Genomic DNA, 16,920 nt, shown 5'->3' on the forward strand with positions numbered 1-16,920 from the left:
GCACCTAGTCCGACCTCCTATACAACACAGGCCATAAAACTTCACGCAATAATTTCTGTTTCAATGACATACATTCTGTTTGAGTTATGGCAGATCTTTCAGAAAGACTCAGTCTTGAGTTAAAGATTTCAAGTGATAGAGAATCTAGCATGCCGTTTGGTAACTTGTTCCAATGGCTAATTACCCTCACTGTTCGATCTTTGCCCCTTATTTCTAGTCTGCATTTGTCTGTAGCTTGAGTGCCCAACCACTGGATCTCATTATGCCTTTTTCTGCTAGATAAAAGAGCCATCTACCATCAGAAATCTTTTCACTTGGAGGTGCTTGTAGACCATGATCAAGTCACCTCTTAACCTTCTCTTGGCTAAGCTACATCAGTTGGCTTCTTTCATTTCTCACTATGAGGCACATTTTCTAGACCTCAAATCATTGTTCTGGCTCTTCTCTGGATTCTTTCCAAATTTTTCCATGCCTTTTTAGAAATGTGGACAAAAGAACTGGATCCAGAATTCCAGCCATGCTCTCACCACTGGTGTACACAGATGTGGTAATACTTCCTTGCTCCTACTCGATGCAGTATCTCCGAGGATCACACTCGCTCTCTTAGCTACAGCCTTACAGAATTTTTGCAAGTGACACTGCAAGCTGACAATGACTTTAAAACAAACAAAAATGCATAAAACTGCAATGCCACAAAAGTGCTTTTAGGCCAAGCCAAAGCACTCTGGTCCCACCTTGGATAAAGGAGTGAGATTTCAGGGAGATTTGTACATTTACATTTTTCACCCAGCTGCTGGTGGGACCACAGCAAACAAGGCGGGAGCCACTGACCTGAGCCATCCTGGTTGTCCTGGAACTTGTCAAACTCCTCCATGTTTGATGAACTCTGATCTTCATCTGAATATGACCGGTTGGCATCACCCTGGAATGGAAAAATCAAAGCCTGTGACTCTGGGCCTGCAGGGAAAGGATTTTGTTCTCTCTGACTCTCCATTCCACAGAGGATAGAGGAATCCCTGTGTGGTCTGCAGCTGCTTAGTTCCTGAACTCCTGGCCGATGGAAGGTTACTGAGTCACCTTTGCAGGGTGCATAAGATGGATTGGAAATTGTTAACCTCCTCCTCCATATCAGTAGTTTGATACCCCCGGGAAAGGATTAAAGTTTTTAAACCCCTCCCTCTTAAATGGAATGTCTTAACCTAGGCTCTCCTCCTCTTCCACTCAGGCCATCTTCCTCATCTGCACCTCACCTCCATGGAGGGGCAACTCACCTCAGCCTGGAAGCCCTCCACCAGGATAGCCACCAGCAGATTGAAGAGGACGTAGTTGCCAAAGGTCATGAGGGCCACAAAGTAAAGGGATGCCCAGGGTGAGGTGGAGGCCATTCCATTATACAGCACAACGTTCCAGTCCTCCTGGGTCAGGATCTGCGAGACACAAGAGAGGCTGCTTGAGTCCCCTGGAGCAAAGGGAGAGTGAAAGGGATGTAGAGGAAGGGGGCAGTGTTAGTGAGCAGTGAGAGGAAAATCATCAGCCCACCACATGTCTATTGCAGGGTGAGGCTCTCCCATCTTCTTGCCACCTCCTACACCAGGTGCCAGTGATTGCCATCAGTGAACATGGTCCAACTCTTATGCCATCTCCATGACATTAGCTCAAGAGACCTTAGATATACAGGAAGAGATGAACACACACAAGCATAGTGTGTGCGCTATGATGCCAACACTAAACACAGGAGTTGCCACAACAGAGCTGACCTTTCTAAATGCCAGATCCTTCCATTGTCTCCTTGCTCCTTGGAGATAGCAAAGATGTCAACGGCTTGGTTACAGAGTGTCTGGTGCTCCTCTCTCAACATCACATGCTCGTGGGCAGGCTTTTGTGTCATCCGGAATCCGTGCGACATGCAGCTATACTAACCTACAACTAACTCGTCCTGATCCAGTTCATTGTGAGATCCCCCTCCAGTCCCATCCCTTGTCTAGTCTGCCCATGGAAGCTGTGCATTGACTCACCTGGAACACAGTGACGATGGCCCAGAGCAGGGAGTCGAAATTCTTCCGGTCAGGGACTGTGTCTCCAGTGTCTGTCCGGAGGCTGAATTTGCACCCAAAGATGTGCATTCCCAGAATGCTGTTGGGTGGGGAAGAGAAGATGGTGTCCAATTTAAATAGTTCTGACACCAAAATGAGCTTGTTAGCTTATTTCTTTCACAATCCAACCTGCTGCCACTTGTTACCAGGGTAAGAGCTATACAAATTCAGCTAGCCCATCAAGATCTACCAGTGAAGAAGGGCAAGACACTGATCAGCCTGTATCTCCTCCTGTACCTACTCCTTCCCCTTGCACTGCCAAAAGCAACAAGACCCACCCCCCTCCCAGCTTCTGGCTACTCTATCCAGCCCTGCACCCCTGTCCACTATCTCCCCCATTCTCTCTTGTTCCATTTGCCTGCCTCTACCCACTTTTAGCTTATCTGCATCGTGTGTTGTGAAATACTGCCAAGTGCACCACCCCACACTTTTGTAATATTTAGCGGAAGGGAGAGACGAGTCAAGCTAATCCCTGCAGTCAGCATCAGGTCGCTGGAGGAATTCACCCTCTCTAACTGAAACCTGTATCAGTTCACTCCCTGGCTGGCAAAGTTTCTCTACCCCCAAGCCTCTACTTGTGAACACTTGAGGGCCAGATCCTGAGCAGCTGCATTTACACCAGCTGAGGATTTGGCTCTGAAAACTCATAAAGTTCCTCCTAAAGGAAAGACTTGGGCAGGATGAGTCACACAGAGACTGGTGCCAGGGTTTGTATTCGCCATGTGATGCCTCCTCAAATTGCTCTGAAGATGACACTGTCTCACCTGAATATGAAGATGAAGAGCATAAGGAGCATACAGAAGGTGGCCACATTGTCCATGGTCTTCATTAGCACCACCAGCTGGCGTCGCAGAGCAGGCATGAAACGCACAAGCTTCAGAACCCGCAGGAGGCGGAAAGTTCTCAGCACTGACAGCCCCCCGTCAGACTGGCCAATGATCTCCCAGATGCTGTGGCCCAGAGGCAAAGGAGGAGAGAGACAGTTGGACAAGGAGATATGCAGAGGGAAGGAGACAAAGAATGACAGTGGAAGATAAACAGGACAGAGACAGTGAGAGTGGGAGAGAGAACTCACGTCATGGGATTATTACCTCGGTCACCAATGCAGCATGTGTGTGTGTATACAAGAGAATCTGTGTGAACCAAGAGAGTGCAAAAGAAAGAGAACCTGTATGAATCAAGTGTGTGTGTAAGTGAGGTGTGTATGCAAAAAAATCTGTGTGCATAGAAGAGAATCTGACTCAGGTGTGTGTTTGTAGTGTGCATTTTGCATGGGTATGTCTATAAGACTGCATTTCTTTCTTGGGAAAATTGAAGTGCTGCTCAACTAAACAGAAGTGTGCAAATGCTGCATCATAAAGACCTAGGACGGAAAACTCCTTTATAATACTTTGCATTTTTCACCCAATGTTCTGGCTCTTCGCAATAAAATGTTTTATATGTACCGAATAATTAAGCTTCACAAATGCCTGAGGTAGACAATGATTTTTATCTCAATTTTACGGCTGGGGTGGGGGGGAGGTGGGGGGAGGGGGACTGAGGCACTGAAAGGTTATGTGACTTGCCCAAGGTCACCCAATGAGTCAGGGTTTAAGCTGGAAATAAAACCTAGATCTCCTGATTCTTTGCCTTGTGCATTAAGCATGCCTTATCTCATATTTTAGCTGTTTAAATAGCCAAAGCAGGTATGGCACAGCATCACAGTTCAGGCACTGAGCTGCCTCTCTGTTCTGGGGTTGTCACCTGCCTGGCCTCTCTATTCTAGGGTTGTCACCTGATGATGACGATGATGCTGTCAAAAATGTTGTAGGGATTGCGGAGGTAATCAAAGAGGCCAAAGGCAGCGAGTTTCAGGATCATCTCCAGGGCAAACATGCTGGTGAACACGACATTGCTGATCTCCAGGATGTTGGTCAGTTCTTCTGGCTGCAGGAGTGGCAAAAAGCAAGGATCAGAATTGGGCAAGACTGGAAAACATCACCTCAGAACCAAAGGTTGCCATTTCCATGCCACACACAATCGTGCATTGGTGGGAGTCGTGTGGGTGATGGGAAGGCTGGCAGAGTGGAGCACAGAGGGGACCAATGGTGCCATCTTTGGACCTTTCTATACCTAAAATGCTACAGTGACACAGCTGTGCCACTGTAGCCCCTCAGTGTAGACACAACGTTTGCTCACAGGAGGGGTTTTCCTAACAGCCTAAGAATTCCCAGAGAGGTAGCAGCTAGCTTGACTAAGTTTTCAATTCACTTAGTGCTGGGGGACTTAGGTCGGCTTAATTACACCACTCAACAGAGGTGACTGGTGAAGGTGCCAGAGGGGCCACTGGCCTTGTATTCCCTCTCCCCCAGCTTGGGGAAGAGCCAGGACAATCCCCTCCACCCCAGGTCCCACCCCTGCTCCACCACCACCTTGCCTCTTCCCTACCCCCAAGTGATGCACCCCAGGAGACTAGTGGGGCTGAGGGCCAGCGTCAGCAATGGGGATCCACCTCGCCCCCTCCCTGCATACTCACTGGAAGCAGTGGGTCAAGCTGATCTACACAACCTCATCTTGCTCTGCTCCCCAGCCACGTTGCTCTGCTTCTGCAGGCGAGTGTGGGGCGCTCTTGTCCCTCCCCCGAGTAGCACAGACAGGGGAGTGCAGTGAGCTGGGGCTGTTGCTCAACTTGCCCCACCACTGCCAGTGAGTGCAAGGGGGAGGGGGGCAGGCCCTGATTGCAGGTACCAGACCCTCCCTCCTCACTAATCCCCTCACCAGCTTCTTGCTGGCTCCTTGCTCCTCCCACCCATGGCATTTCGCCCTCTTGTATCCCTATGCATCGCCTGTGCCACTCAAGCATGTGGATTTTTCCACACTCCTCAGCCACATAGTTATGCCAACCTAACTTTCCAGTGTAGGCCAGACTTCAGTGTTGTGTTTTTCCTTTTGTATTTACACAGTCCCTCCCCAGGCAGCTCCTAACCTTACCTCCCAACTTCCTCTCTGCCCCCTTTCCTTTTTCTTTCCCACAGCTCTCCTTTAGTTCCTTGTTTTTTCTCTTTTCTACCCCACTTTCCTCTCCCCCGCCTTTTCCTTACCAGCATTCATTTGCTGGGCCCGCTCTGGCAATCTTTTCTCATACCTTCCTCTTTGCAGTGGTCTAAGTAATTACCCAGGGGAATATCAGAGTGCATGAATAACGCATCAGCAATGAAGAGAGTAGCCTGTTAATGTCTCAGAACAAGGGACAGAGAAAACAGGAGGGAATAAGAAACAGAGGGAAACGGACAATGAGGAAGAAAAAGGAAACTGACAAGACAACAGGAGAAATTACTAAGAATCCAAACAGAGCAAATGGGTCAGTAAAAGGAAATAATGGGTCCAATCCAGGACCTTTGCATCTACTGAATTTGTGACACCTTTTGCCACAGGTAATTCAGCTGCTTCCAGCCAAAGGGTGGTGTGTGTGCAAGAGAAAAAGAGAGAGAGAGAGCTTTAATGACTCAATCAGCTGAACAAGCCTGAACAAATTCAATTACTCCTCCTTTTGTTTTCAGAATTAATGGATGTTTCTTTGCTGTGTTCAGTTCATGGAGGCTCCTCTGACAAGGCTGGGAAGGGGTCCAGCCCGTTTGCTCAGGAACTATGAAGTAGACGTTTATACGGCTGGGGGCTGAGCTGACACCACTGATGACAGATTCTTTCCATCTTTCTCAGTAACAGCGGGTGAGAGGTGGGGCAGGGGGAGAAGGACTCCCCAGTTGAGTATGGACACATATATGTGCGAGAGTATCCTGGCTGCCCCTCTGGCTGAGTTGGAACTCTGCTAGGTTAGCCAGCAAAGGGTAACGGCAATAAACATAACAATGTCTGACACATTCCTGTCAGTAGGGGGCAGTGTCCCTCCCTCTCTCTCACTTGACAAGCCACAAGTGTCACCAACATGAATGGAAAGTCAGACTTCTCGTGTATACAGTATATCAGTATAATCCACCCAGGACACGCTTATGTATCTGAAGTCTGATCCCTCCTCCCCACACTTCTGTCCTTTCCATTCCTAAAGGAGCAGCTCCCCTAGTCCAGACTTAGAGGGAACTGACAGGCCTAACCCATTCTGTTCATGGGGGAGCAGCAGCATTCACCCTGGGGTACACCTATTGGGTGTCCATCGCAGATCCACTTGGATCAGCTGGCCATGTGGCTAGCCTCTTTCTTTATGTGGGGCTGAACTGCCTATAAATGCCAGGTCATACTCTGACATCACACAAATTAGTGTCAGTGAGATTACTGGTACCCCCTGGTGGTGATAGGAGAGGACAGGCACTTGTGAAATTAGGGGACCCAAGCGTGAATGGAGACGGAGACTCCACTCAGGCCTAAGCAAATATTCTCCTAGGAAGCCAGCATTGCCTCATCATAGTGCTCTGTGCAGAAGAGATTCATTGACTCACCTTTTTTCTTGATGATGGCAAGGACAGAGTTACTGTCCTTTTACAGGGAACACACTTAAATAAAGAAAATAATGGGGACTTCTCCATTTCCCACAGGCTGTACCAGCAGTACATCGGGGAGAGGGTGCTCACATGCACAGAATAATCCAGTTCTGGTTCTTCCTCTCCTGCCATGGGCTGCACCTTGAGTCCATTCCAGGAAGCACAAGAATCCAACTCTGATTGTTCTTATCCAATTAAATGAGTGGACAAGAGCCGGCTCCTGAATCATCGTACCCTCCATGAAGCAAAATACAGGACTATGTAGCACTTTAAAGACTAACAAGATGGTTTATTAGATGATGAGCTTTCGTGGGCCAGACCCACTTACTCAGATTTTACATCCCCAGATCTGAGGAAGTGGGTCTGGCCCACGAAAGCTCATCATCTAATAAACCATCTTGTTAGTCTTTAAAGTGCTACATAGTCCTGTATTTTGCTTCAGCTACACCAGACTAACACGGCTACATTTCTACTACTATCGTACCCTCCATGTCTTTATGCGTCTGAGCTTTTATTCCAGTTACTAAAGCAGGTCCCCCACCCTTAGCCATCCATGTGGCTGTACCACATCTGACACCTACTGACCAAAACTACTTCTTCACTCACTCCTTTCTCTCCTCAGCACCTCTACCTTTTCTCTTCTTCACTAGGACCTGGCTTTGATTTCATTCTGGCTGGAGAAAAGAGAAATGGCAGACCCTCCCCCTGCCACAGAATTTTATACACCTCGTTTCTCTAAAATCAAAATAAAAGGGGGTGAGGCTCAATTTCCATCCCTAATTACATTTGAATAACAAAACGGGCCCTGAAAAAGAGAGCGAGCGAAAGAGAGCACAGGGAGAAGAGAGATGAAGATAACCTCAAAGCCAGGCAGTAATGACACTAGCAGGGAATGAGAGGCCCATATGCTAAACAGAGACACCAATTTCAGCATGAATCAAATGATTATGTCTGTGCGGATGAAGAATGTAAAAAGACGACAGGGTATAATGGTGGATTAGCCTTCTCTCTGCTGTCCGCGCATTTGCTCCCTTGCTGTCTTGTAAGGAGCAACTGATGTTTTAAAAGTCATGCTTGCCCCTCTCTAATGGAAAAGGTCACCTGTTCTCCTCAGCCCTCCTCCAGTCCCTGACATTTGTTTCTCTAGTCAAGCCCCCACCTGTTAATCTTTTTCTAATGGGCCATCAATCACACGCCTCCCAGAGCATTCTTCCCAGAGAGAGGGACAGGAAGGGAAAGGGTAGAAAAAAGAAAAGGTGAGATAAAGAGAGAAAAGGAAAGAGGAAAAAAACAAAACAGTTCATACGTCCAAAAGGAAGAAGGGGAGATGGTGAAGGGGTAGGAAAGAAAAGGAAGAGGACAGAAAAGAAGGGAAAGAGTGATAAAATGATTAAAGAAGAAATGGGAAAAGGAAAAAAAAAGAGAAATAAAGGGAGGGAGAGCAGCCAGCTGGATCTTTGAGACCTGAGGCAACATACTCCTAGAGCAAAGACAGACCCTGCATTGCAGCTATTTTTGGAGAGACAGAGTGAAAAGAACCATTAACACTGAGCCCAAGATGTTGTTGCTGGGGGTAGAGTCCCCCTCTCCCCCAGAGGGCTCCATTCATAAAGAGTTTTCATCATATCTGGGACTAACAATGCCATCATGTGTTTTCAGCTGAAATGTGACTGACAGTGGACAGAGCAGATGTCTGGGGCAGAGTGTATATGTGTCCAGGGGAGCTTCTCTCTGTCAGAGGAAAGGTAATCTTGATGGAAGGGGAAGGCTGAAAGGAAAAGAATCACTCTTCTTCCAGCTGCTCCCACACAAAAACCGCAGCCAACCAGTTAACGCAGGGTCGTAGAAAACTGCTTGGGATCAAAATCATTTTTCTGCACTATTTTTTCTGAACCTTAACAAAAACCATGGTTCTACTTTCCTTCCTGTGTAATTTCTAGGCTTCCTGTGGTTCTTTCCAGTGTCAGAAAAACTAACAAAGCCACACGGAAAGGTCCACGGTTCATACCCTCTCCTGCCCAGACAGAAGTGGGGAGTATCAAATCTTCCCAGTACAGAAGCTTGATTTCTCTGTCTTGCCACATGATTGCCAACCCCACGAATGCACAAGTCTCACATGTGAACATCTGGGGGGGGGGGGGGGATACTTAAACCAAACTCTTTCTAAGTATGGAGTGTAGGGGCCCAAGTGGTGGAGGGGAAAGAAGCAATCAGATGTGAATGGCGGTGGGCGGTGTTCTGGTTCAGGCCACTTTTTCATGTATCAGAATTAGTGTGTCTATCCTGAATCTGGATTTCTTTCCAAATCCAGGAAACGAATCTCATTCAGATTCCCACAGCAGTGAACCCTCCCTCCCTACTAGGATTAAGGAAATGTGTGAAACAGCATGGTCCTCTTCTATACTAGGGTATCTGATTTTATTTGGAACCCCTCCCTCAAGGATCACATGATGGATCTGGGATGAAGGAGAGCAGCAGTTTGGTCCTTGCTAGCCTCTCCACATCTTTAGTTGAACAAAGGAAATTTCAATGCAGTCCAGCTAATCTCTGGGTTCATCTACACTGCACTATAACTCAAAATAATATATGCAATTTGAGCTACACAAATTGCATATCTTATTTCGATACTATTTCAAAATAAAGTGCTATTCCGAAACGTCCCTTACTCCTCATAGAATGAGGTTTACAGGGACATAGGCATAGTGAGCCCGAAATAATGGGCTTTCTATGAAGATGTGGGATAGCTATTTCAGGATACTCCGGTATCCTGAAATAGCATTGCAGTGTAAACGTAATTTCTTTGACTGGGAGCAGGACCAGATGATTCAGGAATGGAAGAACACCTGGAGTGTACCAAATGACCTATCCATAGAGGGAATTCCTTCCACTGGCTCTAAATTGGCAACTATGCAGAAATCTAACTAGGTGACTCCCTATGCCGTCATAAGACCAGCCCCATATATCAGTATTTAGAAATCAGAGTGATAAGTGCCTTATAAATATAATAGAGAGATTTCTCTAGTTGTAAATGACATCAAAGTAACTCAGCGGTAACTGGAGAAGCACAAAAATTAGAGATGGAAAAGACCAGTTTGGTCTCATTTAGTCCAATCTCCATCCCACAACCAGTGCTTTATCTCAGTTCACTTTCAGACAACATAGGGGATGGGGTCTCCATCAGTACCCTGGGCAGATCATCAGTAGTTTAAGAAATCTCTCTTTAAGATACTAGTATTTGTTGTTTATATTACAGTAGCACCCAGAGGACACAAAGTGGATCCCATTGTGCTGGGTGCTGTACACAGGAAGATATGGCCCTCAAGAGCTTATAACCCAAGAACTTGAGAGAGAATTCTTTATCTCCAACTCATATTTTCCTTTTGCTAAATATCATCCTATTGCTCCTAGTTATACCCCCTCCAATGACCCTAAACAATTCCTCTCCTAGAGTGGTGTTTAGCCCCTTTGAATACCAGTGGCCAGTGATCATGTTGTCTTGTGCCTCATCCCTCAGTCACACCTTAGCTAAGTGATACAGATTTTTCTCTTTTAAGCTTTTCTCATGATTCAGTCCCTCTGGTCTCCTAGTAATTTGTATTGCTCACCTCTGAGCTACCAGCTTTTTTCTGGTAGTGAGGTGCCCAGAGTAGTTTTCACTCTATGATCAAACTGGGGTTACCCAAACTCCTAGCAGAGGCTGGGTGAGGTAGGAAACAGTCAAGTGGATAGGATACTGGATTGAGGAGACTTGGGGGTCAATTCCTGATTCAGCCACAGACTTCCTGCATGGCTTTGGGTTGGACATTTAATCTACACTGTGTCTTAGTTCCCCATGTGTAAGGGGATGATAAATCCTTTTCTACCTCACAAGGGTGCTGTTAGGATAAAATTGATTAATGTGTGTGAGGTGCTCGGGGACTATAGTGATGACAGCTATCTATGTACCTAGATAGAGACCTGCTTTCTGTGACTTGATCCACCTGTCAGTTCATGCTATCAGATCAACAGAAGGGTTCAGCTCCCCAGCCTCCTGGGAGCAGGAATATTTTGGTTGTAGAAACCGCAAGACTCACCAGTTTTCCTCGGTCCTTCTCTACAGACAGACTCTGTTTGTGAATCTCTTAATTAAGCTGGAAAGACTAGCTATCTGATGGATCTGAATTGAGATGCTGGTGAAGTTTGTGTGACATCCCCGGAGAGCACATTAAACTAAACCAAACAGACTAAGGATTCGGTCAGCTAATGAAGAGAGGAATGAGGGAAAGAGACGGGAGATTGGAAGAGACAAGGGAAAAGAGAGGGATAGAAAAGACAAGGAGAGAAAGAGAAGTAGGGGATGAGACAGATAAGGGAGGGTGAAACAGAAGGAGATAAAAGGAAAAAAGATGGCCATAGCCAACATGACTGAGCACAGAGCAATCCTTACTCCACTTCAAAGCCACAATGGGACCCCATGCACTAACATGTGTGTTCAAGTTGTTTTGTCTCCACCTCCGCTGGGTGGTAAGCTCCTCGGGGCAGAGTCCATGTCTCCTTAAGAGGATCATTCAACATTGGATGCTGCCCAAGGAGACCCACCACTGGATGAAGCTCAGGTCTAGATCATGTGATTCAGCAGGGTCCATGCTGCCTGATCCTAACCCAGACAACCCACAGTGCAAGAGTCTCCACTGCATTCTAAGCTGCCAGATACCATTGTGGCTGATTTCAGGTGTCCCAGGGTGCATTACCTGTTCATGGTGCTCAATGCCCATGCTGATGGTGTTTACTAGGATGGCTATCATGATCCCACGGTTGAAGTACTTGCTGTCCACAATCCCCCTTAGTTTGACTCTCACTTCCCGCCACATGTCGCCACAGAGCCTCAGCCATCCGCCATCTTCCCCCTCCTCTTCCTCCTTCTCCAGTTCTGCAGCACCCTCGCTTCCCCTTCTTCCTTCTCCCTGCTCTTCACCAGCCTCTCCTTCCTCCTGGTCCGAATCAGCACTGTCAAGGATGGAGAGCCTCCGGGCCGCTTCACGCTGCACCCTGTGACATCTGGGGCAGTTGTTGGGGTCAGAAGTCAGTGTCACAGCAATGGGCTGAACGAGGGCATGAGGGGTGTAGTCGAGAGCGTTGTGTTTCCGGCAATGCCCTGGGAAAAGAAATCATTACATTTAAAGGAACAGGGCTCAGTTTTCAATATGGAATACAAATCAGTGCACCAATTGGATGATTAAATAGCAACCAGGCTCCAAAAGTGGAAAGCTGGGCTTTTTAACAGTGAGGGTGATTGAAGACTGGAACAGCTTATCAAGGGAAGTGGTAAATTCATTATCATTTGCAGTCTTTACATTGAGATTGGATACCTCTGTAAAACATACACTCTAGTGCAGCCACAAGTGATTAGGCTCAACAGTATTCACTCACACAGTAGGGAAACATTATTTCCTCTGCTGCATGAATCAGTGGGTGAAATTCTATGGCCTGTGTCACACAGGAGATTGGACAAAACAATCACAGTGATCTCCTCTGACCTTAAAATCAATGAGTGCATATGGAGTACCCAAAGGCAGCCCTGGGCGCCCTGATTTAGAAACCCAATGTGTTGACAGCATTTTAAAGAGATGGAAGAGAGACTTTGAAAATGGCATTTCCTTATCCACTGCACTGTATGAGATTACATTTGTTGGCTTAGTGAGCTATGTTTCTATTCCTTTTTTCTCCTGTTAGCTCTGGAGAGCCAGCACAGCTACGCGAGGATGAGCCAGAGTCCAGTGCGACAACGAATTCCCAGCTGCAGAATCTTTATTACTGGTGAATAGGCACAAAAAGCTGAGCCTGTATGGCTGGCAGTGAGAAATTCTATCTGTTCACTCACAAAGTGAATTCAATTGACATGGAAGTCTTTGAGAGACAATTAACACAGGACCTATAAAGCCATTTTTATTCTCATTCTTCAGACTAGAACGGCCATTTAAATTAGACAATTGTATCTCGAGTCTACTTTTACACATTCAAAAAATGTCTCCCTGGCCCTTCAAAAATTAACCTGTCCCCTCCCCCTAATTCTGCCAATACACTTTAAAACTGTGCACTTCAGCATTCCTTTCTATTCTTGTTCTGGGACATCCCCCACCGCTGTACTGCCAAAATACCTCGATCCTCGTCTGCAGTGTCTCTGTTCCTTAATTTTGGGGTTCCAGAGGCTCTGCTTAAGCAGCTCCATTCCCCTCTCTTCCACTTCCTAGTGCACCTCAACCCAATCTGCAATACCCTCTGCTACTCCAGACCTGGAACTCTTTACAAGTATCTGTTGATACCTCTCAATCCTATCATTCAGCAGCCTCTGGAATGCTAGATCTGGGCTTCCCATGCCATTTGGCCAAGGAACCAAATTTCTGCCAGCAATATAATACCTATTGCTATTCTGGTGCATTGCTTGCCTCCCTCATGCTGCTGTCCAATTCCTACAGCCTAATATTAACTCTGAACTCTGCTTCTGGGACATGTGCCCTTTGCAAGACTGGTACACAGTGAAGTTTCCAGCTGCTATTGCTCTTCCTCTACAGGCATTCCCAGCTTTGCCCGTGCAATACTTACTATAGTGCCTCTGTCCTTTCCCATTCACACCAAGCTTGGCATTGCCTGGTTCCATCCGGCCCTGGCGTCGGTCCTGCAAGCTGTTGTAGAGGCTGAGTGTGCGACGCTTGGCTTTGCGCACAATGTGGCAGACATACTGGAAGATCTCCTCGTAGCAGTCTCCTGGTTCTGTGTAGCTGGCCACGGTGCTGGAAGACAAGTACCGTGCCCGCTGTTCCTGCATCAGCTGGTGCTCCCGCTGCTTGGTTTCAGAGAATTGAGTAGCTATGACCACCAGGCACAGGTTGATCATGAAGAAAGAGCCCACCTACAACCGATAGAGGAAGAGGGGAAGAGTGAGAGAGGGAGGGAGAAAAACAGTGGGGGGACAAAGAGAAAGAAAGGAGGGAAAAAGGAGGGAAAGGGGAAAATAAAACAAGATGAAGAGAGAAGGAAAAAACTGAGATCAGATAGGTGAGATTCTGCACAAGAAGGCAGGACTTCAGTACTCATCACATTTCCTTTTGAGATTTAGGACACTAGGGGTACGTCTAAACTACATGGCTCCGTCGATGGAGCCATGTAGATTTGTTGTTTTGGCAAAGGTAAATGAAGCCACAATTTAAATGATCGCGGCTTCATTTACATTTACATGGCTGCTGTGCTGAGCCGACAAACAGCTGATCAGCTGTTTGTCGGCTCAGCGCGGCAGCCATGTAAATGTAAATGAAGCCCCGATCATTTAAATCGTGGCTTCATTTACCTTTGCCTATGTGTCTAATCAACATGCCTCTGACGACAGAGGCATGTAGTCTAGACACAGCCTAGCAGAACTCCTAGTCCTTTCTTCCCAGTATAGCATCTCTGATGCAGCTCTGAAGTACAACACAGCTGTACTCAATACCTTCCTACTCATCCTGTTTGTCAGCTCCTCTCCTGGGTCCTTACAGGTATAACCTCCTAAAAGAAAGGGCAGAGAGCAGATTGATGAAGGAAAGAACCCCCCACTTCAACTCCGCGATATCTACCTGAGTCAGAGAAGGAAATGGTGATATGAACAGTGTTCAAGCATAACTTCCTCTTCTCAAATAGATGACATTGCTGCTCCACTACCCAGGCCTCATCACCCCACCCCACTGATACCTCAAAAACATTCACTCTCTCTCTCACATACACAGGTGTCTTCTCTCCTTCCTTCATGAGATTCAGTACAGTGGCTTTTACTACTTGAAATGGGAGATGTCTCCGCTGACATATAAAATAAGCCTTTGAAAATAACTTGTTTCCTAGAATCACTCTGGACAGTAATTCCATGCTTTAATAATAGATTACCAGCCACCTAACCAGGATGGTGATAGTGACTGTGAAATGTTAAGGGAGACTAGAGAGGCTATAAAAATAAAAACCTCAATAATAGTGGGGTATTTCAACTATTCCCATATTGCTTGGCTCAGTGCTTTTTTTTTTTTTTGGTTTAAAAAAAAAAAAGATGCCAGTACACCAGGGGAAAAAAGCAGCAGTGGGGCCGGCATTGCCTTTTAAGACACACAGCCCAGACAGCCATTTTCATTACAGAGGTGCAGGTACGCTCCGTTCTTTCCAGGAAAGCTCTGACTGGAGATGCCGGTCCTGTGTACCAGGCAGTACCATCACAAAAAATGCACTGGCTTGGGTACATGTCATCTCAGGACTGATTGCAGTGAAAGTTTCTTGACACCTTAAATGACTGGAGCAGCTGGTTCTGGAACCCACAAGAGGAAAGACAATTCTTGATTGAGTCCTAAGTGGAGAACAGGATCTGGTCCAAGACGTGAATATAGCTGGACTGCTTGGAAATAGTGACCATAATATAATTTTAACATCCCTTTGGTGGGAAAAACATCACAGCAGTCCAACACCATAGCATTTACATTCAGAAAGGGGAACTACACAAAAATGAGGAGGTTAGGTAAACATAAATTAAAAGGTCCAGCACCAAAAGTGAAATCCTTGCAAGGTGCATGGAAACTTTTCAAAGACACAATAATAGAGGCTCAACTTAAATGTATATCCCAAATTTAAAAAATACAGAGAATAAAAAAGTGTCACTGTGGCTTAACAACCAAGTAAAAGACCCAGTGAGAGACAAAAAAGACATTGCTAAAAAAAAATGGAAGTTAAATCCTAGTGAAGAAAATAGAAAGAATCATAAACTCTGTCAAATGCAGTGTAAAAATATAATTAGGAAGGCCAAAAAGGAATCTGAAGAGCAGCTATCCAAAAACTCAAAAAGTAATAGCAATTTTTTTTATGTACATCAGAAGCAGGAAGCCTGCAAAGCAACCAGTTTTGGTCCCTGGATGATCGAGATGCTAAAGGAGCACTCAAGGATGAAACTACGTGAATTCTTTGCATCTCTCTTCACGTCTGAGGTCATGAGGGAGATTCCTAAACCTGGACATTCTTTTTAGGTGACATATCTGAGGAATGTGTCATTATAGGAAAAGACTGACATGTCGTTAGAGAAGTTTTGGAACAAATTGATAACCTAAACAGTAATATGTCCCCAGGACCAGATGGCATTCATCCAACCATTCCAAAAGAACTCAAATGTGAAATTGCAGAACTACTAATTGTGGTTTGTAACCTAGTCTTTAAATTATATTCTGTACCAAATGACTGGCGGATAGCTAATGTGACACCAATTTTCAAAAAGGGCTCTAGAGGTCGTTCTGGCAATTACAGTGTAACTTCAGTACCAGGCAAATTGATTGAAACTATATTAAAGAACAGAATTGTCAGACACATAATTTGTTGGGAAAAGTCAACAAGGGTTTCTGTAAAGGGGAATCATACCTCACCCATCTACTAGAATTCTTTGAGGGGGTCAACAAGCATGTGGACAAGGGGTATCCAGTGGATATAGGCTCTTAAGTAAACTGTCATGGGATAAGAGGGAAGGTATTCTAATAGGTTGACAACTGGTTAAAAGATAGGGGGGAAAGGGTAGAAATATATGGTCTGTTTTCAGAACTGAGAGAGATGTTGTCTGTACTGGGACCAATAATATTCAACATATTCATAAATGATCTGGAGAAAGGGGTAAATAGTGGGGTGGCTAAATATGCAGATTATACAAAACTGCTAAAGATAGTTAAGTCCAAAGCAGACTGTGAGGAGTTTCAAAAGCATCTCACAAAACTAGGTGACTAGGCAACAAAATGGCAGATGAACTTTAAAATTGATAAGTGCAAAATAATGTACATTGGAAAACATAATCCCAACTATGGGGACTAAATTAGCTATTACAACTCAACTATTGAAGAGAGAGATCTTACAGTCATTGTGGATAGTCTCTGAAAACATCCACTCAATGTGCAGCAGTAGTAAAAAAAAACCCAAACAGAATATTAGGAAAACATTAAAACAGAGACTATCTTAGTGCCTCTAGATAAATCCATGGGTATGTCTAGACTACATGTCTCCGTCGATGGAGCCATGTAGATGAGTTTACTAGACATAGCAAAATGAAGCGGCAATTTAAATAATCGCCGCTTCATTTATATCAAAATGGCCACTGTGCTGTGCCAACGATCAGCTGATTGGCACAGCAGGGCAGTCTAGAGGTGCCGCGGTTGACAAGGGAAGCCTTTGTCGACCGCTCCGGTAAACCTTGTTTCACGAGGCATAACGAAGCGGTCGACAAAGGCTTCCCTTGTCGACTGTGGAGCATCCAGACTGCCCCGCTGTGCAGATCAGCTGATCATCGGCACAGCGTGGCAGCCATTTTGATGTAAATGAAGCGGCAATTA

General features: G+C 45.8%; 1 protein-coding gene across 4 annotated transcripts in view; it reads right to left on the minus strand.

Annotated features, from left to right (window-relative positions):
• CACNA1I (calcium voltage-gated channel subunit alpha1 I) overlaps positions 1 to 16,920 on the minus strand; it is a 116,566-nt gene that overhangs the window by 44,074 nt on the left and 55,572 nt on the right. For all 4 annotated transcript variants that reach the window (XM_075936472.2, XM_025185139.3, XM_075936515.2 and 1 more), the window contains 7 exons: positions 13,151 to 13,457; positions 11,299 to 11,702; positions 3,868 to 4,019; positions 2,858 to 3,043; positions 2,016 to 2,133; positions 1,272 to 1,427; positions 832 to 922 (listed from right to left, as the gene is read on the minus strand). In XM_075936472.2, the coding sequence (XP_075792587.2) occupies positions 832 to 922; positions 1,272 to 1,427; positions 2,016 to 2,133; positions 2,858 to 3,043; positions 3,868 to 4,019; positions 11,299 to 11,702; positions 13,151 to 13,457 (1,414 nt within the window). The remainder of the gene's footprint in view (positions 1 to 831; positions 923 to 1,271; positions 1,428 to 2,015; positions 2,134 to 2,857; positions 3,044 to 3,867; positions 4,020 to 11,298; positions 11,703 to 13,150; positions 13,458 to 16,920) is intronic.

This window comes from Pelodiscus sinensis, chromosome 1 (genome assembly GCF_052426305.1).
Source record: "Pelodiscus sinensis isolate ZL-2025 chromosome 1, ASM5242630v1, whole genome shotgun sequence".
Lineage (NCBI taxonomy): Eukaryota > Metazoa > Chordata > Testudines > Trionychidae > Pelodiscus > Pelodiscus sinensis.